This window comes from Acinonyx jubatus, chromosome A1 (genome assembly GCF_027475565.1).
Source record: "Acinonyx jubatus isolate Ajub_Pintada_27869175 chromosome A1, VMU_Ajub_asm_v1.0, whole genome shotgun sequence".
Taxonomy (NCBI): domain Eukaryota; kingdom Metazoa; phylum Chordata; class Mammalia; order Carnivora; family Felidae; genus Acinonyx; species Acinonyx jubatus.
In genome coordinates this window covers 114,791,527-114,818,515 of record NC_069380.1, presented here as the reverse complement: position 1 = coordinate 114,818,515, position 26,989 = coordinate 114,791,527, and the positions used below count along the sequence as shown (strand labels likewise).

Genomic DNA, 26,989 nt, shown 5'->3' with positions numbered 1-26,989 from the left:
CCTCTTATATTTACCACAAATCAAGGCTAGAGTTCCCACCTCAAGCTCCTACATAACTAGAGAGCTCAACTCTTGGACAGGGATCCAGGGGTTTGTCTGATTCCACCCAGAGCCCAGAAGGGAATCTGGTCTCCTGTTCGGTGTGTGACCCCTGAATCAAAGGCCCTGCAGAGCTTAGGGAAAACTTTTCTTTGCTCTGCGCCTCCTATGTCCAAACAGTGACACTCTCAGTTTTAAGTTTTCATACAACAAAGTTTCTGCATTATTCTGTATTGGATTGATGATTGTCAGATGTAGAAAGGAGGGCCATTTTAGCAAGAAAAAAAAAAAAAAACAGCAACAACAACAGCAAAACTTTCTTGGGATTCACCCAGGAAAGCCTGGAACTGTAATACTAGGATCTTGAGATATTATTATGGCCACACATCAGTCTTTAGAATGTAACCGCTGTCACATACATTTAAATACCACTGAAAATTTTTCCATGGTGTGAATAAAGTTCCTGCAACTGCTTGTTCCAAGCCTCCTTATATCCAGCCTGAAGGTAAGTGAAAGCATGAGCAAAGATAAAACGGGGAGAAAGCCAGAAATAAAACTTCCAACTCTACTTCCCAAAGGTTGGGTGAAATGTCATGTACCTAAGGCTGCTACTCCATTTTTTTGGTCCAATAAGCTAATTTCCTATAAGAAGACCCCATTAAAACTATTCTGAAGGATCACTCCTGCACATTTTCATTGGTGACTTCATTCTCTGCCTACCACTCCACTCACCAGAAAAGCAGTTTTGAAAGGATCTTATTTTAAAGCACAACCTCTATTTTCTGCAGAGGATTCTCTTCATGTTTTGTTATGTACTCTTTTGTAGCTCTTCTACTAGCCTGAACCAATTTCAAATTTAAAACGACAGAAAACAAACAAAAAAAAACTTCCGTGGGAAAGGGGCATAATTTATGGGACAAGTTTTTCTTTCTCCTTAGTTGTGATGGCTGGGTTAACCATCATGCTGTCAGAGAATTTTAAAAACTGACTCAAGAAAACAGGCAAGTCATTCAAATAAAATCTTTAGAAATAAATAAATTTGTTTTAAAATAAAATAGAAAATAGAGTTTTCCAGGGTGAGAGAGAGCACACTTAATGCTTGAAGCCAATTAACCATCAGGCAAGTATACCTGTTACTAAGTACGAAAAACAGTTTCCATCTATCAACGAAAAAAAAATGCAAGAGCAACCAGGTCCCCCCAAAGACACTGAAACAAAAGACTGATCTGTTTATATAGTCACATGAAAAATAAACATCTTTATTTTTTTGCCTACTTTATTTCATTTTTTCAAATAAAATTTAAATCTGTACAAAGTATACTGTTACAGTATATATTTTGTAAGAATCAATGCCTAAAAGAATCACAATACTTCAATAAGCAGTACAGCAGACCTCGCTAGTTTCAGCTTTGATATTGAACAAACTCAAGCCGGCTGATGCACAACACATTTGCTTGGTTTCCACATGGTGAGTTCCCAGCACTGAGATGGGAGAACATGACAGCAAGTATGGTTATATTACAGCCCGACACACTGCGCTTCTTCATGTGATAATAACTGCACATATTTAATACAGAATGCTCAAATTTACTTTTTAAATTGCATTTGCTTACTTCTTAGTTGGCAAAATTCAGCATTCTTAATGGGGTCCCCAAACAGTGCAAATTAATGATATTCTACTGTATAATTGGCACATCTCCAATACGGATTAACTTGTAAACTCAAAGAATATCACAACTTTGTCCTAAATTTTAACTAATATACATCTGGTCCATTTAACCAAAGTCATTTTGGAAAGATATTAAAGAACAATTCTATTTTTGAAAGGATACTCTTTTGACCATTCTTTAGAGAAGTAAATTTTTAAATTGTCATTAAAATGTTTTACTATAAAAGTTTTACAAATTGATTAGAAATTTCAAGATTATGATTCACAGCAGACAAATACAAACTTTATATTCCAACAATACCTCCTTTTAGACTTTCAAAACAGAGCACAACCATGTCAGCTGTGTTAACTAAAATTCTGAACAGTGTACTAAATTGATAAGTGGTGCTGGGTCTAGCAAGTGTAAATACACAGTATATTTAATGAAAAGAATTGTCTTCTTTATACTTTATTTGTTTTCCCATAAGGAAACATTAATGTTTACATTCTTTAATAAAGTTAATCTTACATCAGAATATAACTTAATACTGTCAGCAACAGGGACCACACACAGTAAATAAGAAGCACATTTAAAATAAGTCTGAATTCACATAGATTAACATTTGTTGGTTAATAAAATATCGACAGTATTACAATCTTACAATATTTACAGTAAGAAAAATCTAGAGTAATATATACCTTTCACAGCAGGATTCCTTTTTTATTTTTTAAAATTATTTCTTCCAGTTTGGGATTGTGTATACATGAAAAGCTCAAATAAAGCAACTCTGCAATATAATCTTAAAATAATGGCTACTGGGGGGAAATTCTATCACAACCATTGAAAATAATGGTGACTTTTCACGGAGTCTGTGGCATCTGAGAACCCAGTTAATTAACCAAAGTCTTGCCCCAACCAGCCTCAGTTACCCAGATTAAAGCTGCAGAACTCCGGCCTTCCCTGACTGCTGAAAACCCAACAGATTTTCTCAACATGCTATAAGAAAAGAGGGAAATAGGTTTCAATTCACACCTCATGGCTGGAAGCCTCCGGCTAGTGCATATTCCCCAATTTATGCTAAAAGGGCCCATTTCATCTCCAAAGCCTCACAAGAGTTTACGCTTCAACTACAGGGCACTTTGACATGGAGCTCACTCCTTCCTCAACTCTTGTGCATTAAGATAAGGCATGAACTTGGCCCATATAATACACACCAGCATCTTACTTGGGACCAGGGCAAAGAAACAGGCTAATGCAGTTTGCACTGAGGTCAACAGGGAAAATGGGAAGCGATGCACATTTCCAATTAGAATGGCAAGAAGAAGACCCACATCCCTAAACTGGAATTTGGCCAGGGCCTCAGAGTTAGCACCCCCTCTCTGAGTACCACAAGCAATTAGGATGTGTGCTCTAGGCCTCCTCCAAGAGAGAGCATCTACAGTAAGTAACACCATGTGGGACATTAGTTCAGTGATGACTCCCAAGAAAACAGATACAATTCTTGAATCTGGGGCTGTCCACAGCACCTGAGGTCACTCATCTGAGCTGTGACCTGTCCCAACCCTGCTTGCTTTAAGAGATCTGATGGGCACAGAGCACTCAGGGATATGGCTGCTGGCTACTTTGGACTCTAGATCTCACAGGTAATCAACAGGTATCTGGGATTGAATTAGCAAACTGTACCATAGCTCCTTAAACAGACACTGTCAGGTTTGAAATCATGTCAAGCATGAATCTTCACTGTCAGGTCAGAAATCAAAGTGGGAATCTTCCCACATCAGCCAAGGTTATTTTGTCAAAACCTTAGAGGAGTTGGACAGTTTTTCATGTTCCAAGTGATTAGTTTACTTATTTCAGTTAAGCTGGATTGGCAAACCAGACTGATCTATTTAGTTAGCTTTGTTTTGTTTTGTTTTGTTTTTCTTTTTGATTCTTATGTATGTGTTAACCCAAAGCTGTTGTATTTGGGCTAAATACACTGACAGAGAAAATTCACACAACAAAAGTTTTCAGCAAACTTCTGTGGTATTTTCTTTTTGGAAGTCAATGCAAGATCTAAAGGTATTTCTACCCAACAAAGTCTGTTTAAGTGTTTAATGTTATTTCCTTTTGGTCCTATACAGAATGCTATGGTTTCTATATAGGTCTGAATGCTGCTCCATGTAGATTCCTTCTGTATATCTAAAAATATATACTTTTCAGTAGTTCAATACATGGTTAATCTTCCCACAGAGGAAGATTTTTGTAATCACAAGTTGCAAAGTAGAAAAAAATCTCCTTTCTAAGAAAGGAAATATACTTTCCTATTGTACACTTTTGAAGAAGCCCAAAGGCATGCACCAAAAATCATTATGAAAACTAATACATGCATTAAAATGGTGTAGAGTTAAAGTGCTGTTTCTCAATTTTTTAATTTGGAGAAGACATTTTGTCAGTTGTTGACTCAAAGATCTCCCCCCCACCCCGCCCACCCCATTCCATGGCATCAAGAGAGAAAAGTAAAAAGTATGCATAAATCTTTAAACTGTTCTTTACATAGGGGAAAGGACAGATACAACAACTATCCTATTTATAAACTGGATTCCCAGTTTTAAATAAAATCAATATTTACTGGTAAAAATTGTCCAAGCTAACACATCCAAACAGTAAATAATGTGCTACTAGTAAATAATGTTCTACATAGAGAATAATTTACTTTGGTTTTATGTACCTTCTCAAAAATAATACTGGTGTCCCATACATCACCAAACTGATGTGTTCCAGCAAAGTTGTAAGGCAAATCTTTTTTTCCTAGTGACATCTTTTTTCCCAACAGACAAAACTAAAATCTTTTGGTGAGGAAGAGGTTAAGATAATAGCTAACCTCTTGGCATCCTGAGCATTGTGGTTTATCAAACTCTACCCTGCGAGAAGCTGTTAGGCACCCTGACCCCTGCCTTGAACCAGGAATGGCTCCCACGTCTAGAGATGCCCTAACTCCTTATAAATAGCTCTCAGAACATTGCTTTTTCCTTCTGTCTGGATGTTATAGTGTCTAGCAAAGCTGGTTGCAATGTCACATTTTGCTAGTAGGGGCCACCATCTAACAATAATTCCAATCTGAAATGTTTTAAGCTAATAGTTCTTTATTTTATCAATTAATTGCATTACAATTTTCTCTACAGAGTTTTCTTAGAGCAGAGATCCTTAACTTGGGTTTCAGAAGATGTGTGATGCCCCTGAGGTTGTATGTAAAATTATCTATGTATGTGCATTTTTTTAAATCTGGGGAGAGGGCCCATCACTTTCATCAGATTATCAAAGGTATCTGTGATCTCAAAAAGGGGTTACAGGGACTTAGAGGGATACCCGTAATTCATTTTATACTAGGACTGGGAAATGGGAGCAGAAAACTAAAAATGGCCTCAAAAAAAAGGGGCCAAATTGCTGATCTTTTCCCTTTATTCACATTTGGGAAATAAGTGCTTCAACCTAGGAAAAATAATTAATTAAGCTGATTAAACTCCATTAAAAATAATCAAAGCCATTTTCTAAAATATTTTCATTTTCCATATATGGTAAGTTTAGTCTCCAAGAAAAGGTTTGGAGATTGAATTTTTCTCTTTTCCCTAAGGAAATTCATAAACATAATGCTGATAATCTACATTTAAAGATCTGACAACCTAAAACTTAAGACAACTCTAATACTACAAACCCTTAATTTACAATTTTGAGTAAAGGATTATCTAGAGTCAAATACACATTTGTCAACTTTCATCCCCCAAAATTGGTCCACAGTTAGACAACTACCGGGCACAATTCCACTAGATAAACCTAAAATCTAAACAAAATGGAAGTTTAATTTCTATCCCAGTTGAAAACAAAAGCACAAGGTTCTACAGTAAAGTCCAGCCACAAACATTCACACTATGTCATAGAGGACTTTCTCATTTCAATACATCACTGAATTACCAACAGAATTTGCAAACATGAGATCCAGAAAGACTACCAAAACATGCTGAGAAGAGCATGTCAAGAATTAAACCACCACCCTCTGCCCCCCCTACCCCCATCCAGAAACACACTCAGGCATTCCAAAAATAAACCAGATCTAAAGAGAGGCCTCTTGCTTGTTAGTTTTAAGTATGAAATGCCTAAAAGGCTATGGGAAAGGGAATATAAAATGAAAAAAATTAAATAACTTACAAAAATTAATTTTAGCCAAAACACATTTCTGTTCTATTGACAAAACTATCAACTTTTTTTTTTTTTTTTGCAATTTTAAACACTGTGTTTCACAACCTCACTAAGACAAAAAATAAGTTCACAGGTACACATCTTGTTCTCCTATTCTTTCTAGAGCACATCTTGAGGTTATAAGAATGCTTCTAGTTAAAATAAAGACTCTTATCCCTTGCTACCCTCCCCCCCTCAAAAAGTGAGTGAACCTTGAATTCCAAAAAGGAATACTCATTTAATGTAATTATTTCAATACCAGTTATATCACATAGACCATGATGAAACTCTATGAGCATTATGGAAAACTACATGAAAGAGGGAGCTGCCACTTGCCACCCACTTCACTTCCAGCTTTTTAAGCCAATACCCAGCTAGACTCAGATCCCATTGACTTCAGTAAAAACAATCAACACTCCAAAACCAGGCCATCTCAGGCTAGAAGCTGGATCTCAAAGACATCGTTTCATATATATATATATTTTTTTTTTTTCTATCCTAAGCTTTCATTTTGTCTATTCAAATAGTTTAATAAAGCTCACATTTACAAAGGATTACATTGGCAAATAAAGGCCCATATTAAAAATTTTATCAAAACAAATTTTTGTTCTACATAGCTAACACTAAGAAATATTTTCTTGGACTTATAAAGCATATTTAATTGCATATAAGTTTTGCTTTGGGTGGGATATTGAAAACAATTCTGTAAGAAATTAGAAAAGACTAGAAACAAAAGTGAAAGTGACTAGTCTTAACTTTCAAAAAATCAAGTGCAAAGATAAATAGTGCAAATAATGAAAACTAGAAATTTTATAGGCAACTTTACATCTTTCCTGCTTTTGCACTTTTATATATTGACAACTTTATAAACCCTAACAACTGTATGCAGCATGGAAATGGGCTATCATTTATCTCTATTGACTAGACTCAAGGAATCCTTTCAAAGGCAGTCATTTAAATCACTGGTTCTTCACTAGGTTTGGGAATTCACTTTTTAAAAAACAATTCCTAAGGGAGGGGCTATTTAACAAGGCTCTGCAAGGACTTGAACAAGTTATAGAATGTATGTGTATTATAATTTAAAATCTGTATGATGCGAAAAGCATACTAAGTGCTAACTCTAAAAAATAAATTATAATAAAAAGAATTCTGCTATTATTAGTGAACTTGATATTTGGGGAAAAAAAGTTACTTTTCCAGATACAAAATCAGAACCTCTTTTTTCAGCTATCTTTAAAGAAATTTTACCACTAATGCATACAGATTTGGGTAAAATGAAATAAATAATCTGTCAGAATCACTGAGAATAAGTCCATATTAAACTAAAAAAGATTCAAAATATACTTGAATTATGCAATTTAAAAACAAAATACTATAACAATTCTTTATCTTAAATAATTAAAAATGTTCCTGGGATACTGGGAAGAGAAATCTAAACACTATCAATTCACCCTACAAAGAACATAAGAACTTCCAAGATACACTAAATTATATTATTAACATCTGCCACCACTGAACACTTGGGAATTCTACGATTTTAAAGTAACAGGAAAAGTGGGAAAACAAACAGAAATTAGAGTTTGGGAGGGTATGTCACCTAATTTCAGCAATATAATATTATTGAGGGTCTCATAGGCCCACAGTGTTAAATGGTGGGACTGCAAGTGTAAAAAAATTTGAAAAATACCTAAAATTATAGTTTAGTGTTTTTACCTGGCTTATTCTCTTCTTGTAAGAAATTAATGTGGACCAAAGGCTCAAGGTTATCTAAAAACAAACACAATATGGATCCTTATGAACTGGAAAATCTAATGCTTTGATCTAAGGACCATTTTGAGAAGTAAAGCTAAACTACACTGTAACATGAGCCCAGGAAAATAGTCTGTATAATAAACTTTCTGATAGTTTAAAATGATAACTGAAACAGTTTAAAATTTCCTTAATCTTCTTTCCCTCAAAATAGTAAGTCCCTAGTACCAACATGCTTTGACCACAAAAGCTGTCATTCCACAATTGTGCTACTTAATTTGTCCAGAAAAGCAAACATCTTACACCTGAAAATAGATTTGTATAATGCATCATCATCCTAACAACTAGCTACAGACCAATAGCTTTCTCATAACCAACAAGGGACCCATTTTCTCTGGCTTTACTGAAACTTCATTAGTGAATATCAACTTCATTGTCCTTAGCAAACAACTCTCATTTAAGACTCCACCTTAGAAACTTTACCTACCTCTAATAACAATTTCTCCCACTTTACCTCCAAACCATTCGCTTATATAACTCACACTCCCATTCATGAACACATTAAACAGTTCTTCCCTTTCTGCTCTCAAATTTCCAAACCAGTAAATCTCAGCCTCCAGTAACTTACCTAAAATACACATACTTCTTACTCTCTTCAATTCACAAATTTCTTAACAATTTCGATGCCCTTCAAACTGCCAACTTAAGAGTATAGGGAAAATAGCACTCAGAAAAACTGCGCAATTATCTTATCATACAGAAATCTTTCTGGGATCAGTTAGCTATGTTCTAAGGCAGGAGCCAGCAATTTCTTTACTTCCCTCTTAAAAGGGTAAGCGTGAGTGTCACTGGCAGGACTATGGCAAGGAGAAGAATAAAGGAGAGAGAAACAAGGAAAAAGGAGGATGGGAGGGAAAAAAAAGCCAAATGTACATGGTAGGGAGGTAGGTCAAATGCCACCAACAACGACCTACACTGGAAATTGCCAATCTACTCCAGCTTAATGGGAGTCTGACCTAATCCCAACATGTATCTAATAATTCATTAGCTGATGCCCATCACTAGTTAAGCTAGTCCAGGTGAATACATAAGTCACCTGTCCCGTAAGTTTGCTACTTCACAATAAGGACAGCTTAAGTCCTCCAAGGATCCTTCTGTTTTAATCTAGTTTAGACTAAAACACATGTTAAGAAGAGTATTTCCATGATTCTCAAAATTCCAGAATATAAAGGTTTGGTCCTTGAACTTGGAGGCTCTTGAATTATTAAAGTATTCCCTAAATAAAGAAAATTAAACTCTTAGCTTAAATTTTTCCATGGAATGCTACAAAATTTTAATTAATAAGCAGATTCCTAATCATCACCAAAACAAAGTATGCTTTCATGAAAATTCAAAACTCTTCCAATTCCAAAATGAATGAAATATTTTGGGTCTGTAATTAACTTTATTTTACATAGAGGATCACCACCATGTTTCTACCTATCGAACACGACAATTTTCCACAAAAGCAAAGCACATCAGGGGAAAAGAAAGAAAACAAATACCAAACATAATATGGGGACAAAATAAAAATACATGAGTAACTATGAAATTGTTGTAAGAAAAAATATTTCTAACAAATGACCTCTGCCATACTCAGCTTTCCTAATGACATGAATTGCCTAGACCATTCAACATCAAAATTTGGTAGTCAGTTTAGCAGCTGGAAGATGACAAATTGTTGGCTTGAAACCAATCATATCTTTTACTTTTCACTTGGTTGTTTTTGCATTATGAAATTCCACCTGACATGCTAATGCTAGTTTAGATGATCTTCACTTAGCCCATAATAATGAAAATTCTGTTTGAAAAGAGCCTGTCAAACGGCCTAGGCCTTAAATCTAGGTTTTTAGGATCAAATAACTCCCCAAATATTAAAATCAGCTTTTCTTAAAAATATATTGCAAATTCTCTATAGCAATTAATGTTGCTGAGTGAAAACAGTAGTTTCAATAACAATGATCATTTTAGTTTTATAATGTACTTCATTACAAATGGTCTAAATTCAGTTAACTCGCAATTTAAAAACCCAGAAGTATTATAATGTATGATTTAAAAATAGGTAAACTTTGACAGACAATTTTGCACAAATAACTTTAGTGAATTTATTCACTTAAGCAATTCTGATAAATCTCTTTCCTATTCATTCTACTCTTGATGAGGAAGTATATATTGCTCCAAATTATTAATATATTCAAATTTAAGGATAATCAACTATAAATGTTATACTCAGAGTTATCACCAATTGTTCCAAACCTAACCTGCTGAAGATTTGCTTCTTTTAGCATTCTTTTACATAGAAAGCAGGATCTCATTCTGATATTGAAATAACTTGCAAAAAAGTCATTAGATTTGGTATCTGATTTTTTTAATGGGGAAAATATTAAAAGTATATTCACATGTAAAGTAAAATGAATTGTGGAGCTATGAGAACAACTAGAGCAACAATTTCAGAACTCTCCATTTAAAAATAATCTGGAAGTGTGTGTGTGTGTGTGTGTGTGTGTGTGTGTGTGTGTGTGAGATATGAGAAAATGAGTGAGAATACTGAAGAAGAGAGGGCGAACCACGTGTGGGAGATATAAGTAATCATGCCCATGGTGGGTTCTCCATGGCTGGCATATAACCCAACATGTCATTAAAAAAAAAAAAATGTTTAGAAAGTTTCAACAGTGCCAAATGCAAAATGTTAAAGCAAAGAAACAATGAATGAGATAACCCCCACAAACATCAAGTTCCATATGAAAACAGGAAGAAAAAAAATTGATATGTGCATCTTTTTTAATATACCAAATCTTAATTGACTTAAAGATTATATATAAAGTGCTTGGGCCATGGTACCCACCCAGATTCTCATTATCAATGGACTGATCTTTTCCCCTCCCTTCCACCCAAATTTAGTTCAGTGTTCCTGCAGAAAAAGTACAGCATTCCTATATTGGTAAGAATAAGAAATGAAAACAGTGAGTACAACTGATATATATCCATTGACTTTTATTACAAATGTACTTGATCACTTGGCTTCAAAAAGTTTAAAATCAATACCCTATTTTCTGTATGCCAGTACAAAGCAAACTGTTTTACAAATTAAATACCTAAAAATTTGACAAAAATATTAAAATTTGATGAAAAACAATTATAAAAATCCTTAATCTCTCTCTCTTCAAAAAAGGAGGCAGTCTTCCCAGTCCTATTATACAATATTAATAATATTCACCATTTTTAGAATAGGTAGCTAAATTATATTTTTCTGTTAGCATACAAAACTCTTAGACTAATAGATTTCATTTGTATATGCTCCAGTTAAGTTTGTGAATGCCATCTGATTGCAATATAATCAACTATCTTTAATTGAGTCCTAATTTACACTTATTTAATAATTTGCATAGTTTAAAAGGGATAAAGGTTATTCTACAACTAATTATCATAGGCTATTACAGTGCTATTTTTCAAGGCAATAAGTATTTGCTCCCAAATGAAATTATGTCTTCTTTAGGCAGGGGTTAAAATTACTAGCAGCTTTCTCCATTACCTGAACAATCAAATTGGAATAGTTATCCATCTCTAGATGTGAAGACCTAAAAAACACATCGATATATTTTCCACTTTGAGTCAAATTTCAACCCCTGCATGGGACTAGAAAGTGAGACTTTCAAGGTTTTTATTTCACTGTTGGGTTTTGGTTTCTACTCTCCATGGCTTTTAGGAAGCTGGGAAAGTTTGTCTTTCCTGACTCACATTGTCTCTCTTTTCCATTTGGCAAATATTCATCTACCTTCAATCTGTATCTAGTAGAGGAAAAGCCGACATGGCTTTTCTTATGAACTTCCTTTGTTGTCAAAGGCATGTATAATGATTTCTACAGTTCTGGTTAGTTAACTTTAGCTCCCTCTGTGGCTGGATGACTGCTGCTTCTAACATCAGCATGATAAATAGGAGGCACAAATAAAAAGTAGCTTAAAAAAAGATTTGGTGATTTAAAAGAAAAAAAAAAACGAACAACACCAAACACACACACATATATGGGCATTTCAAATCTGGTGGCTGATCTCTGGATTAAATTACTTGACAGTGTCTCTCATTTTAAAGAACGTCAATATTGCAATGCATTTCAAGTTTTCTTTTATACTTAGGCAAATAATATAGTTTAACCAAGCTCTTGGACCTTAATTGTAAGACAAAGCAGATCATTAAAAATAAGGCATACTTGTCAGGAATTAAGTTTTGTTTGCTTGTTTTTGGCACATTTGATCATACTGTCTTCTATGAATAACACATATGGTCAAATATACCATTTCCTTTTTCATTTCAGCACAAACAGGGTTTACCAACTAGTAAAATAAAAAACAAGGAAAAACTCCAACATAAAACACTGAGATATAGAACCTTGGTAAAGTACCGAGCACCTGGGGGGAGGGGTGGGTAAAGGATGAAACAGTAGAGGGAGGAAAGGTTGGGAGGGTGCTTGGGGAGGTAAAGTGAGATGCAAAAAAGAGCATCTTTACAGTCACTTAGTCTTTTCTAAGATCACCTCTTAAGTCTTAAAATATTTGCATGTGGATTTCTTTTTAAACCCAATGACCATAAATCAGACACTGGTTTCAAAATCTTAGTAAGATTGTGTTTAACTGTTATAGTGTAAAGACAATTGCACAATACATGTGCTTATTGATCCGGTAGGATTCCAAGCAGAATCTGAAGTCTGTAGGTAAGAAAGGTTTCACTTTAGGTAACAGTGACCCTAAAGAAAACCTCATGAAAGAACTCGCATCTCAAATAAAGGACACTTTGCCTAAGTTTGCTGTGTTTTTGTTGACTTGCACTACTTATTGCTGGCTACTATGAAACACTGATCTAGGAGTACTCCAACAACCTGTAGTACAAGGCTTAACTTTAAGAAGCTATAGTAAACAAGAGACAAAATCAAAGCAATTCTCTTTCCTAACTAGTAACAGCACAGAGAATGCAGTCTTTTCCATATCACAGTAAAAGTACAGTGAACAAAACAGCTCAACAAACCTTAAGACAAAAAAGTGCAGGTTATTAATGTTTACATGCAGTTGATAAGCATTCCAAATGTCACATTATGCACTGTAAAAGCTCAACTTTACTATATGGAAATAAGAAAAATGCACCTTGGGGGAAAGGGAAAAGCAATTTAATCATTTCCAGTGATTTTGTAAGTAAAGAAATTCCTAACTATTGTACGGTCACCTCATATTTAACATTGTATGAATATTAAAAACAAACAATTTAATGGGAAAATGCACAGTACAATGGAAATAGCTTGTTATTCAACACATACAGTAGATCTCAAAAACAAAGACAACACACTCAACCAGGGAGCTTAAAAATATCAAATCAAAACCCAAAGAACCAGCAGAAAAAAAAAATCCTTCAAAAAGACAACTGTTTCACCTTCCTAGGCCAATGCTTTACAATGTGAGAAGCACTGATACCTTCCAGCTCCTACAGGTGGTGTCTTCTACATACAGCAGTAAGATCTATATGGATGGATTTGCCAAGAAACAATTCCATCCCCAGAACTCTCTATAGCAGACAAAATCCTTTTTTTTTAAACCAAAATACTTTCTACAGAATTCCAAACCAAAATGTACTGTTTAAGGCATCTTTTTTATAACATTTTCTCTTCACTCAAAGATGATAGTCATGCAGCAGTTTAATGATAAAAATATATTAATATTTTACTATACAGCAGCAAGAAGTTAGTTGTCAATTAAAAGCACACGAACATCTTTAAATGAAAACCTGTAAAAGACTATCGATACAAACAATTTCAGTTTGGAGGACACCAGCCTGGTAAAGTGCTCTCCTAAGCTTTGCATTTTCATACCCTACACCTTGAATATATGAGTTATAGAACATACTTTTGATAGAAGGCTTGTACACTTGGGGAACACAAATACACTTAGCATATAATGTAGCCAGTAATAACTAGCACCACAGCTACATGGAAATCCTTTACACATACCAACTTGGCTTTCACTTTTAAAATGAAACTCAGAATCCATGGCTCAGTAGGATAACTATAATTGTGTTGCTCTGCTTTTTAACAGGTCTACATAAGTTAATAGCACTGGCAAAAATCAAAGAATAGCTTCAGACCTCTTACTAGTTTAGGAGACAGTGCTAGTGACCACAAATAGACTTGCTACCTGATGTCCAAGTACAGGTTCACTGGAAATTGCTGCACGTTAGTTTAAGTTTTTAAAATCTTTCTACACATAATAAAAAAAATATATTATGAACGATATATCTCATATACACAATAATGACAAAACACCTACTCAATCAAAGCAAACAGATGCAGAAAAATATTATGGGAGATTTCCTTTTTCTTTCTTTCCTCTTTTTCCTTTGACTATTGAATAACTTTGGTTCCAACCGTAAAAATCACAACTTAGCAAATTTCATTTAAATGCCTTTTTTAATAATTTCTTCATGTTCACAGAAGTTTCACTGACCATTTTTATATGTTTAAGGTCCAGATGCAATGCATATTGTATAAAAGAGAGCACTTATTGTTTACCTTGCATGAATTAAACCTACGTACCTTTAACTCTACAAACTTCTGCATAACATTTAGACAAAGCTCAGACACACAGCATGCCTAGCCCTCATATATATACACATCTCTAATCACAGGTATATAGGGTGTCAAATATACTATAATAACCTCCATGTAAGGTTTGAAATTTGGTAACAAAATGAGAAAAACTAAAAATATTATTTTACGTGTTCTAAAATATCTCTTTTTTGTGCTAAAGTCAAATGTTAGCTCAACATGAAAAGGACTTTTATATAATTCAGCAATATTATAATCTTGACCATTTTGCAAACACTTTTAATAATAATAGCTTAAACGTGTACAAAAGTTCTTGGTTAATTAGGGAAATAAACACTCAGTTCTTTATATTTTTTAATCAAGTAGGAAACACAGTTCATATAATGTTATTACTTTTTGTATTTTTTTTGTTTTTTGTTTTTAGCAGCTGCTTACTGTTTTATATGGTGGATAAAGTGGACAACATCCAGCGATGGGTGGCAAGTCAAGAAGAGAAACTGTCAGTTGGTGGAGGTTCTGTGGGTGGTGCTCCCTTGGAGTTAACAGTTTTTTTTTTTTTTTTTTTTTTACTTTTTAACTTTTTATTTTCTCTCTTTCTTTACAGTATATTTTCTGTGTGTGGTTGTGTGTGTGTGTGTGTGTGTATGCATGTGTGTGTGGGTTTTTTCCATTCAGTTTGATCAATCTTCTTCCCCTTCTTCTTCACCCTGCAGCAACAGGGTGGCAGCGGCGGTCTCCTCCTGCTGTTGCTGCTGCTGCTGGTGGAGCTGCTCACAGGCAGCTCGCTTCTCCCTCTGTTTCTCTTGAATCTTCTTCATCTCCTCCGAGTACTTGCAGAAGGTGTGTCCGAACTTGGCCCACACCTTGTAGGGCACGGTGATGGAGTTGCGGTAAGTGGGCTTCACCTCGCTCACTCGCATAAACACGCCGTACTTGTTGGAGCCCACATCGAAGAAGAAGCGCTTGTTGTCCACAGTCAAGGAGGTGCCCTCGGGCAGCTCGGCCGGCTCCTCCTCCACTCCGTAGTCATCGATGAGCTTGGCCAGAGCGTCGCGGAACTCGATGAGCCCCTGTGCGGGCAGCGCAATGGTCTGGCCCTGCGTGGAGCCCAGGCCGGGCCCCCGGTTGACCGTCTGGCGGATGCGCAGGAAGCGGCCGCGCTGGTTCTCCTTGAGATCCATGTAGTACTTGCGGTTCTCGCGCACCAGGAACTCGCTCTTGAGCGCCCGGCGCGGCTCGTCCTGCGCCTGGGCCAGGTCCGGCGGCTGGCTGGGGCCCAGCTGCGCGTAGTGCTCGATGAAGTCGCCCAGGTAGTCGCGGAACTCCACGGCCACTGACATGGAGAGAGTGAGGCGGCTCTTGTTGCCGCCCGCGCCCACCTCAGCGATCTTCAGGAAGCGGCCCTTGGCGTTCTGCTTCACGTCCAGGTAGAAGCGCTTGTTCTGGATGTCCACCCGCTTGGAGGCCAGCTCCTGCGTCTCGTGCTGCAGCCCCCCCGGGGCCCCTCCGCCGCCGCCGCCACTGCCGCCGCCGCCCCCGCCGCCACCACCGCCCCCGCCGGAGCCCGAGCCCGAGCCTGGGTGCCCCAGGGAGCCGCCCGAGCCCAGCGCCGCACCACCCTGCTCGCTGCCGCTGTCTCGGTCCGCCATGATGCTGCGCTCCGCCGCCGCGCCGCCGCCGCCGCCTGCCGCTCCGCCCGCCGCCTCAGTCGCCTCAGCCGCCGCTGCTTTCCCTCCCCGGCTCCGCCTGCTGCCGCCGCAACCCCCACAGCCAGTCAGCCACTCTCGCGAGATCTGCGGGAGAGACGAGACCCGGTAACAGGGCACTGACTCCCCAGTACAGTAGCAGGGCGCCCTACTGTACGCGCCCACCCGCCCGCCGGCACGTGACATTCGCCCCCTCCCTGATGCCAGCCCCCCGACCGCCCGCCCGCCAGGCGGCGCCCACCCGCCGGCCCTCACCCCACACCCCTGGCGTGTGGGGGGGGGGGGGAGGTTGTGGGACGCGCCGCGTCGCAGCTGCTGCCGCCACCACCACTGTGGCTGTCGCTGTTGGCCAGACCCTGGGCGGCCTCGGCCCAGGGAGTTGGGGGACCAGGGGTGAGAAGGGGACTGCCATACTAAGCACAGGGAGAGGGCCTGAGTTCTGCATTCCAGTGACCCCGAAGAGAGGATGTGGAGGGAAGGGCCTGTGAAGCGCTACTGAGCCCGCTGCAGACAGGGGACACCAAGTCACGGCCACCCCCTTACATGTGGGCCTCAGTCAGACCCAAACCCAAACCCAGACAGGCCCACCCACTGCCCGCCTGGGCTATCTCCTACCGCAGAGCCCTGGCCGCAGAGGCGGTCAAGGAACAGGAGAGGTGGTGCGGCGGTAACCCTTAGCTGCAGAAGGGGCTGCCTAGGATGAGGACGGGGCGCCGGCAGCAGTGGCGCGGAGCAGCAGACACCTAGCCCGTCCCTCCCCTCGCTCCCGCCGCTTCCCCCTCCCAGCGCACGGCAGCGGCTCTGGCCTCAGATGATCCCGCTCCCCCCTCCCCCCAACCGCAGCCCCGCACAGTCGGGCGGGCGGGCGGGCGGGCGGGCGGGCGGGCGCACTCACCGGCGGGGGGGAGCCAAGCAGAGGACGGCAGCCGCACCAGGGCCGGGGTGCCCGCAGTGCCTGTTCTCGTTGGCTTTGCCCTTCCCCCCAAGCAACAATCAAAAAGAAACCCCACGTTCACCCAAAAACCTTCAACCAGCCCCCAGTGGGACCACAACTGCCCGCCTGCCTCCCCCTCCTCCTTCCGAGATTTGGGGAAGGGGGGCACCCTGCTCAAGGCTGAGCCCAGCCTGGGTTGCCGGCCAGCTCTGCGGATGAACCAGGCCCTGCCAAGCCTTCAGCCCCTAACCCACTCTTCTTCCCCTCTGGAAGGACCCAGAATGGAGGAGAAAACCAAGCAAGATTTAGTAAATTCACGAGCTAAAAATGTCAGGAATTTCCTGGGAAACGCACTTCCTTACGGGTTTCATTAACGCAGGTTCGCTCGCCCCTTTTACCCCTCCTCCCAGAAACTCCTTAGTGTCCAGGAGAGCCCCTACCTCTCAAAAAAGTAAAGCATTACATGATTAGTGGTTTTTAGGTAGACAGCTAGGTTACCAACCATTAATTAACCAATGAATCTTTGGACAGTGACAGCTAAAGGGGGTCTCTGGTCTCAGAAAGAGACTCGGAAAGAAGGGATTTCTTTCTTTCTAGATCTAAGGCATAATCTAGGGCCTGTTTTCCTTCTCCTACATATATAGCAAATGCTCATACTCCCTCCCTGCAGTCTGCAGTTCTAAGAGTTGTGGGGAAGCTCAGGCCTATCTCCAGGAGAACCCCTGCCATTACCCCTACATTCTCCTTATCACCTTCTGCAGGGGGCTCAGGGGATAGACATCACAGCCTTATTCCTGGCTTTCTCAAACATGGATTGTTGCCTCCATCCCTAGAAGAGTGTTTCTGTCCCATCTGTGGGTGCCATTCCCACCCAACATCCCTCAACCCCCAAAGTAAGGAGTCTTCCCTCCCTCATTCAGCTTCACAGACAGCTGAGTACCACAGTTGTGCAAGCTTCCTGGAAAAGAAAGGGCTGGAGAGGACTAAGGATCACGAAACCCAGATAAGTCTAGGACCTAAACCTTGTCAATACCTGAGCCCTCAAAGCTCCCTAATATATCCCTTCACCTCCTGAGCAAACCTGCCTCCGAAGTATTCACAGCTTGCTTTTTCTTTTAGCAAGGGCTCCGTTCTACCCAGCATTAGCTACTCTGGCTCTGGGCTGATGTTTGCTACTTCCCGCTAAAGAGCAAGAAACAGGGAAAAGCACTATGGCTACCAAAGAGCAAACTGGAGTAGTGCTGTGGGAACCAGCCCCAGAACCACCTACTAGTCCCTGAAATGGTCCCTGAAATGGTTCCCTGAAGGGGAGGCCCATTCTGACAGACAGAAATCCAGGCTTTGGGCTCCATAAAAAACTTTTCCTTAGTTGGGGGCATCCTCCAGTACCGAGTAGTGCCATTTTATTGCTGATTTTTCTAAACTCCCTCCCTTGTCCCCAAGTCTGCAAGGAAGGGGAGAGAAGAACTGTTGGCGCACTTCCCACCGCGAAAGAATTAAAACGAGAAAAAGCAGTGGCTCCTTCAAGCTCACACAGTAGCGATCAGGACCCTGGATAGACCCTGGCCCCAAACTGGGACGCAAAGGCTGAGTGGCAGGGTCTCCGCACAGAGTAGGGCGGGGCATTACGCTTCCAGCTGTAAACTGAGGCTAAGATCTGTTTCGATCCGTCTGATCAAGAGCCGCTGCTCTTCTTCTGGGGTTTACCCTGCGCAGAACCAAGCGCTTGCCCCCTCAAGAAAGCTCTTACAGCAAGAAGCCCAATGGGATTGTGATGAGGAGACACGCGCCTGCCGGTCCCATTCTTCTACGCTAATGACTGCTTCCCCCAGGACAGAAAACAAGGGCTTTAAAAATGCCCACCTTCCGTGACCAACTTTAGAGTTTAAATTTCTCGTTTCTCTGTCCCAAACATTTATATCCAGGGGTTCTGAAGCAGTTTGACTTTGGGAACACCCTGATTTTCTGAAAAAGTGTCACCAGCAACTGAGTTCTTAGTTCCCCAGCGCACAGGCAACTGATGAAGCTTCTAGACAAAACACAAGTTAAATATCATTTGCATGTTCAAAATGGGAATTTTAAACTCAAATCAGCAAACCACTGAGACCTGGATCTCTTCACATAAATATGCATTTACTTATTTTACGTTATTTATTATATATGTATAAAATTTCTACCATTATATACCAGCTTGTCCCCTATTTTACAAATGTATCTAAAAGGTAAGCAAGGTTAATAATGGCTTTTCCAAAACAATTCAATGATAAATTGGATATTCAGCACATTTTCACTTCTCAAAAAGTTAATTTCAGGATAAGCCTGTAAATGTGGGGCTTTGGTCAGACTAGGAAGGAGATGGTGAAAGGCGGCTTTCCTTAGGCTACAGAATACGGTAGCCTTAAAAGGCAGTCTGGGAAGAATGAATATTGTCTCAGAGGAAGGTCTTAAAAAGTTTAGAAGCTTAAAAAGAATTTCAGAGTTAGATCTGCATCCTAACATTGAAAATCCATTAGAAAATTTGTAGATTTAAAATGACTTCTAGCCATTTGTTAATTACCTAAATAATATACTTAGTAAATGAAAAGTGTTCTAGTATTTAGCCTCTTGAATTTGTTATTCTGAAACAAACAGTTGTAAAATTAAATTGAAATTTTCAATACAATGCAGGAAAGGCAAAGAGGAAACGAAATAAATTAACATGCAGCAAAATATCAGTGTTAATTAAAAATCATCAAAAAATATTCCCTTTCTACTCAAAGTTTGCTTACTTTAAAAAATCTGATAAACGTCTAGATTTCTTGAGCTCTTTTATTAATACTACACACACATTTTGAAGAGAACAGAGATTGCTTTATTTTTAATCCCACTATCTCTATGCCGTTAACAAACTCTTACCAACAAATATTGTTCACAAGTGAAACAAACATTAGGCAGAACAAAAAGGAAAAAAGCTTCAATTTTCCTCAGCCTGAACTACGGGTGATTCTAATAAGCTTTAGTCTTTAAAAGCAAAAATTAACACACACACACACATTTATAAAATAAACTTGGAGGGAGAGAATCTACCTCTGGGTAATAAACCCTTTTAGTTATGGAGTTCCCAACAGAAACAATATGCTGATTAGTATCACAGATTTCCAAAACAAAAGAGAAGCAAGAACATTAGGAATTGTTTTCAAGTGCTGCTTAGGTTAAATGCCTGTCTTAAACTACACAATTATCTTCAATACCCAAATTATTAAAAGTAACTGGAATGTTGTACTGCAAGTGTTCAAAGTGGAGGAATTACCCATTTCTTCTCATGGCCATCTACCAGGAAAATGAAAGGAAGCTCTTAAGTAAATGTTAACGTTTAACAACAACAAGGACTAACAGTAGTAGTATTTCATCAATCATTTTTTAAAAGCACATTGTCCTTCTACAGCTCACCTAATCTTCAAAATTATGCCTCTCCAATGCTATTTTAATGTTTAAAGATATGAATTAAACATTTAAAACCTGAAGAGAACAATCCATGTGATAGAACCCTCGCATTTCACAAAACGTTTTCACTGTAAGCATTTACAAAAGAGTTAAATAAACGTAGCACACATTCTAAATTCGATAAAAGATTCCGAGAACCCGACATTTTATGTACCCAAAAGGCCCAAACAGAACCGATGCAAATGTCAATAGCTCACTCTCTTCCGGCTGATACTTAAAAGGTTTTACTAGTACCCAAAGGAATGAAATCAGCAACTCTCTCCACACTCTACTCAACACTCCAATTTTCAAAGCCGCAATTCGCAAACGTCAGTTTGGGCTGGGAGCAGTGGGGGTCTTGAACCAATAATAATACAAAAAAATCCTTTTCTCCTCTCACAGTCTACCAAAAGATGTCAAACCAAATTCCGTCTATTACAAAGCACTGGGACCTCCCTTCCAAGGACACGGGACACAATCACAGACACCGCTGCAAAAAGCTCTCCAAGAGCCCCTGGCCCGACAGAACGAATTAGAACCCTCAAAAGGGTCCCTCACGCACAGCGGAAATGAAGGTGGCATTTATTTGGGGATAGAAAGCAACGAGCCAAAGAAAGTTGCCCTAGCCGGACTGGGGCCTTTCTCTCTCCAAGTTCAGAATCAAGGCAGATATATTTGTGGGGGTCCCTTCTAAAGACACCTCAGCCGCCTCCGGAGCCCACTGTCACTCAAAGGGAAGACCCTCCAGCTTCGCATCCGTTCCTTTTGCCCCCGAACAAAGACAGGGGAGGCTGTTGAGCTGACCTAGCTCCGTGGGGCAGCAAAAACGCCTTGTTCGAGCCACCCATCCTTGGGCCTGCCTTCATCTGCGATGTCAGCACCAATGTATTATTTTTTATTTTTACAACGCATCCTGGGCGGGTGTATGCATTGCGGGGGTGGGGGTTGAACAGAGGAGAGGAGGGGTTGGTAGTGAAGCCTTGAACCCTCCTTCCTCTCCCTTCCTGCCAGGGTTGCTGTGCAGGGAGTGTCGGCCACATTTGGCGCACTGTCCCAGGCCCGGGCGAAGATGGCCAGGGGAAATGGGGCTTAGGGATTGCTAAGCAAACGGCACCACTGGTGGTCTACTACCGTCAGCAGAGGTAGGAATGTCTTTTTTTTTTTTTCTTTTTTTTTTTAAGGGGCGTGTGATTTTGTTCTTTTTTGGAGGTGGGAGTCCGTTCGTTCGTTCGTGCGCTACGGGAGGGGGGGGCGTTGCTGCACTGCCTGAGTCCCCGGAGGGAGGGTGCGAAGATGTCTACAATGGTACAGTAATTATTCCTGGGGCAAAGAGGGCAATTAGAGGGGACAGGGTGGGCGGCACCTCGAGTTGTGGCAGTGGCAGCAGGGAAGGTCGCGAGGGGCTTACCCTGGCGGGCGGGCGCTGTCCTGCCGCAGGTGAGGGAGGGCGCGGGCTGGAGGGAGGGAGGGCGCGCGCGAGGCAGGCGCTAGGCTGGCGCGAGGAAAGGGGGAGGGGAGGAGGGGGAGGAGGGCGCGCGCGCGCACACCTGTCCTGGACAGCAGCGCGAGCTGAGCGGCGCCTCACTCGGGCTCAGCCGGCTGAAGAGGAAGGAGGGCGGGCTGGCAGGCGGGGGCGGGACGCCGAGGGGAGGAGGAGGAGGCGGCTCGGATGGCTGGCCCGGCTCTCGCTCGTTCTCCCTCCCGCGGGCAAGTCCGGCTCACACCCTGCTTCTCCCGCTCACTCACAGCCCCCTTGGCTCTCCCTCCTCCTCCTCCTTCCCCTGCGGGATCCGCTCGCCGCCGCCGCAGACGGCAAGTCGTGGCAGCCAGACGTCGGCGCGTAACCCGGCGCTCCGTGCGTGACTCCGAGCGACGTCAGCGCGCGCTCCGCGCTACCCACCATCTCTCCCCCATCCTCCCCCCGTGGCTCGCGCCCTCCGCCCTCGCGTCCCTCCGTTTCAGTCGCCGCGGCGGCGGGCGCCGAGCGCGCTCCCTCCGCCCTCCTCTTGCGCGTGCGCGCGCCTTCTGCGCCGTTGGCGCGTCAACAGCCCGCGGGCCCAGGCCTTGAGGCGCGTCTGAGGAAGGGGCTGCCTGTGGCCTCTTTGCGCGCACTTCCTCCACTCGCCGCCCGTGGCGCCCCTAGGAGGACTTAACCCGCGTTGGGCTTTGAAGGCTGGAGCTAGGCTCTGGCGGGTCTAGAGCCCTGTAGGGCCTGCACCAGCTCCAACCTAGGGCCCTAAGCGTCGTTATCCGTGCAGCTCCCACCCTGTCACCCTCTCCCTATGCCCTTGTTCCGCCCGCATCTCTCAGGAGGCAACAGACCTTTTATCTCCCGGGAGGGTCTCACCTTGGTCTTCAGACGCCTGCCGAGAGGGCTAGAAGGGCAGAATTAGCATAAAGAAGAAAGAGGCGAGGCCACGTTCAGGCTTAAGCCCCAGGAATCCTTGACAGGAAGCGTGGGGTTGCTGCCCAGCCTCCCACGCAGTGTAGGTGAAACTGGGCCCCTTTGAGGGACTGTGACTAAGGACAAAACCCTGATAAATATTATTTATGCGTCCTTGGGCTGAGAGGGAGAAAATGTAAGAGACGAGTTAATTTTCATAAATTACTACGCAGGGGCGAAATGCAGAATTATAAAGTGTCCTTTAAGAGTTTTCTTGAAATCTTACCAAGTTTGACAAGATGTTTGGTGCACGGTAACTTTCTTCCATACTTTGTATGCTATCACATCTCTGTCCTGCAACACTGCGTCATGGAAGATGGGTCAATTAAAAGTTATCAGCTGCAAAATAGAAAGCTACCTTAACCATCTTTATCCTGATTTAAATAGATGTCAGAGAAGTCATTCTGTAGTTAAAAATTTAGCCACTGTCCTAACTTATTTAGCTGAGCATATTTTATTTTGAAGTTACCTTGCAATACACGGTAAAATACCCTTTTATTAGGCAATATTAAACTTTTAAACTCACTTATAGGACTGGACTTTTTTTTAGGAAGCTTATCGAGTTAAACCTTTGAGGCAAGTAGGAGTGAGATGAAATTAACCCCATTTTATAGATGAGAAAATTGAGTTAGAAAAACGTCAGTTCAGAGTTGCAGGGAGTCTGTGACCCATAAAGGGATCTAGTATCACCTACTTTATCCACTAAACCAGAAATCCCTCAATTGTTTACTTGTGGGTATCTTTGGATGCCCCTGTCCCCCGTCCCCATGTATTGTAGTCAGTGCTAATATCTGAGAGAAATTTTCGAGGTATTCCTGGAGACGCCAAATCACAGAGGACTCTAAAAGGTTTGAGATTGGAATTCCCTGCCACAGAAAATCAGCTGTGCAATAAGTTATTGTGAAACAATTCAGATTCTATACTAACAACGAAGTGTTTATTAATCCCTAGTTAGAGGTGAAAAAACTTTTGAGACAGGTTTAAGAATGATGGGTCATTTCTTTTGAATTGCTTCTTTATTCACCTCATCTTTAGGTGGCAGCACTACTATATAAATATCTTTAAAACTACAGTCTTCTGCAACTGGATATCCTAAAGAGTGTTTTGTCCTAAATACATCCAACTCTATTGTGGAGATTAGAAATATGAAATCATATCTGAGAATTAGAATATTTAGGAGGTTCCAGAGGACAAAAAACAGAAAGGCTTTCAGAGAAATTAATACATGGAGTTACTGAAGGAAAAGATTTGAAAGTTTTTAAAGAGCTTTTTCTTTTTCTTCTTCTTCTTTTTTTTTTTTAGGTATATGAGGCGCAAGTAGCATCTTTATTCTAAACCTGATCTCCTATTGAACCAGCACAAAATAACCTTCCAAAACAAACCATAGTTTCTCAATACTGCATATTAAAAATTTACAAGTTTAAAGTTACTATTTGTATAGTTGCCAGTATTCTAACTATAATTTTATTTTTTATGTAAGCTCTCCTGCCAAGGTAGGGCTTGAACTCATGACCCCAAAATCTAGAGTTGCATGATCTACCAACCGAGCCAGCCAGGCACCCCTAACTACAATTTTATAATTGTAATAATTTTATAATTCTTCATTAAACTGCATCAAGCTTAAGAGGATCCCAAATAGCACCTTACTGTTGACCCTTGTGAAAGAGAAGAATTCTTCCTGGCTCCTTTCCTCGCTTCCTAAATTGTTCATATACAAACTAAACCACCATTACTCAAACTCAGAGAAGTGATAATACAAACTGAACTATATATAAATTGATAGCAACTTATAGATATTCTACATCTGAATTTCTGCCACAGTGTTTGAGGGTAATCAGTTGTGATTGAATCATATATGGGAGCTATTTAGATCAGTATTTTCTAAGTAGAACGTCATCATAATCAATCTTTTTGCAGTAGGTTTCCCTGTACGCCTTTATCCAAGCCACCAAGCAAAATTGAATTTACATGTATTTCAGAATAGACTATGTTAGATTTACAATATAAGTTGTAAATTTATAAGTAAACAAAACAACCCAAGAATATATCTGTATGTTCATCAGGAGTGGGAAATCAAATTATTTCTGGGTAGAGGATGAAGTGTTAATAAAGTCTTTCTTGATGGCAGCTTCCATCTTTCTCAGATCAAACTTAGAGAAGGAGTCTCAAGCAAGTTGGTAGGGCTCAAACTCAGCAGTATTATGTTAAGATTTTTAAGCTCTCTGGTGCCAGCAAATCATGCAGCCTGGGGGCCTTTGCTCCAAACTTCTGCCAACTCCATTTTGGCAGTAAAGTGTTCTGTTGAACAAAGTTTGCACGTGTTTGGGGTGCGAAGTGGTTCCTCAGGCATTTATCTGGTTTTATTCCAGTTTAGGGACTTGAAGACAAGAGTCAGAAGCATGAGACTTGTATAGTTCATATATGCCCTGAAACAGATTATGTTGATGATCTGGAATTTTCACTTAAACAAGGACAGCTTTTTCTTTGTTGATGTAAGATTTATTGAAGTGGACCGTTTAGTTTACTCCTTTAATGCTAACATGGTATTGAACCATTATCAAAAGCAGGTAAGCAGAATCCTCTCTGTTGAGGGTCTAGAGCTGTGGCAAATCACTCCTCATCCTCCTGCCCACGATACCATCAAATACCACTTGAGAGCAAAGAGGCCAGTAATTATTTAAACTTGATCTCACTGTCGATGAGCCTCTGATCTTTTTTGGTACTGGTTGTCTGGTTTCATCTTTTTTACCTCCTTCTTCCTATCCTGGAGTCATTGAATCACAACACTTGGCCAAGATATGTGTGCTAATTTGTCTTATTTCAGGGAGCCCCTCTTCCTGTGGGAAACATATACATTCTCAATTTCCATTACTTTTTCAAGTAATCCTAATGGAAAATCCTTGCATAATCTGAGGTAACAGAGTTTGAAAGCCATTAAACCGCTGTTGGAATATTCTTTTGTTTTTGTTTCTTTCTTCTCAGTTTAAGAGTAATGGAAAGAATGAGGCACCTGGGTGGCTCAGTCTGTAAGGCATACGACTTGGTCCAACTTTGGCTCTGGACGTGGGTTCAAGTTGTGCTGACAGCTCAGAGCCTGGAGCCTGCTTCAGACAGATTCTGTGTCTCCCTCTCCCTCTGCCCCTCCCCCACTCATGCTCTGTCTCTGTCTCTTAAAAATAAAATAAAAACATTAAAAAAAATTTTTTAAAGAATAACGGAAAGAAAAAAGTGCAAAAGGCACACATGTTGAAATGATGGTATTTTAACCACGATCAATGGAATGTCAGTTTGTAATATACAGTATGGTAACTTGAAAATGGTAGTTAGTTTTTATACTTTTGCCACTGTTTGGCCTAAATTCCAATCTGTACTTTTCCCTTTCCTTTCCTTCTTTTAAAAAGTAATTCCCAAGTCACAGCTGACATATGGATGAGATGAAGAGACAATGAAGAGCAAAGCTGGGCCTTTCCAAACAGTGGATCTATCTGCACTGAAAGTACTATTGAACTTTGTTGCACGTTTTATGGTGACCCCAAAATTCCCTTGTTGGCTTACTTTAAAATATAAATGTATTGCAGTTTTACTACCTGGAGCAAGATTAAATACATGCATACATAAGTGGGTGTGTACATACAACCAGATTCCACTGCCCTCTGAAGCTAATTTAGACCATTTTTATAACCGAATGTAGTAGCACTTTCCAATTAGATGAAAATCAGTTGGTTTCCCTCAGTGGTGAGTCAAATATGTCAGGGGAAAAATCAAGAGAATCTTCCATGGGAAAAACCCTAAGTAAGTTCTTTCTTTAATATTTTGTATCTTTATTTTGTAATTCTTTAATATTTAGTCTTTTTTAACTTTAAGTATACCTTTTCTTCTTGTCTACCTACTCAAAATTAATTATGAAATGTAAATGTAAGTGTAATAATTAGTTTTTACCTCTTAGATAGCACATAAATATTTGCTTGATAAGTATGTGTATAGGGAAGAAATGTTTTTAAATTACCATTCTGGAATTCCATTAATATATATATTACATAAACATATTACAGCTGATGTTTAGGTGGCATTTTTTTTTTTTTTGCTTTGAATTTCCTTTTGGAAAGTATTACCTGCTATATCAGGACTAGTTCTTGGAACCCATCACTGTTTATCAGCCTCGTTTTC

General features: G+C 40.4%; 2 protein-coding genes across 4 annotated transcripts; both read right to left on the bottom strand.

Annotated features, from left to right (window-relative positions):
• Positions 1-1,297: 1,297 nt before the first annotated feature.
• IGIP (IgA inducing protein) lies at positions 1,298-14,669 on the bottom strand. Its single transcript, XM_053221908.1, has one exon. It carries the CDS (start codon positions 1,602-1,604, stop codon positions 1,443-1,445), a length of 162 nt encoding a protein of 53 aa, XP_053077883.1. The 5' UTR covers positions 1,605-14,669; the 3' UTR covers positions 1,298-1,442.
• A 154-nt stretch (positions 14,670-14,823) lies between these two features.
• On the bottom strand, positions 14,824-22,301 carry PURA (purine rich element binding protein A). Of its 3 annotated transcripts, none has more exons than XM_027076549.2 (2): positions 21,927-22,301; positions 14,824-16,070 (listed from the first exon to the last, which is right to left on the bottom strand). In XM_027076549.2, exon 2 carries the CDS (start codon positions 15,924-15,926, stop codon positions 14,958-14,960), a length of 969 nt encoding a protein of 322 aa, XP_026932350.1. In that variant the 5' UTR covers positions 15,927-16,070; positions 21,927-22,301; the 3' UTR covers positions 14,824-14,957. The 3 variants fall into 3 exon arrangements, with proteins under 3 accessions (XP_026932350.1, XP_026932349.1, XP_026932351.1); XM_027076548.2 differs by having other exon boundaries at positions 21,788-22,300; XM_027076550.2 differs by lacking the exon at positions 21,927-22,301 and adding an exon at positions 16,599-16,757.
• Between the last annotated feature and the right edge of the window lie 4,688 nt (positions 22,302-26,989).

Coding starts and splice junctions, on each gene's coding strand:
- IGIP (XM_053221908.1), bottom strand. CDS start 1,604: ATGTGCAGTTATTATCACATGAAGAAGCGCAGTGTGTCGGGCTGTAAT.
- PURA (XM_027076549.2), bottom strand. CDS start 15,926: ATGGCGGACCGAGACAGCGGCAGCGAGCAGGGTGGTGCGGCGCTGGGC.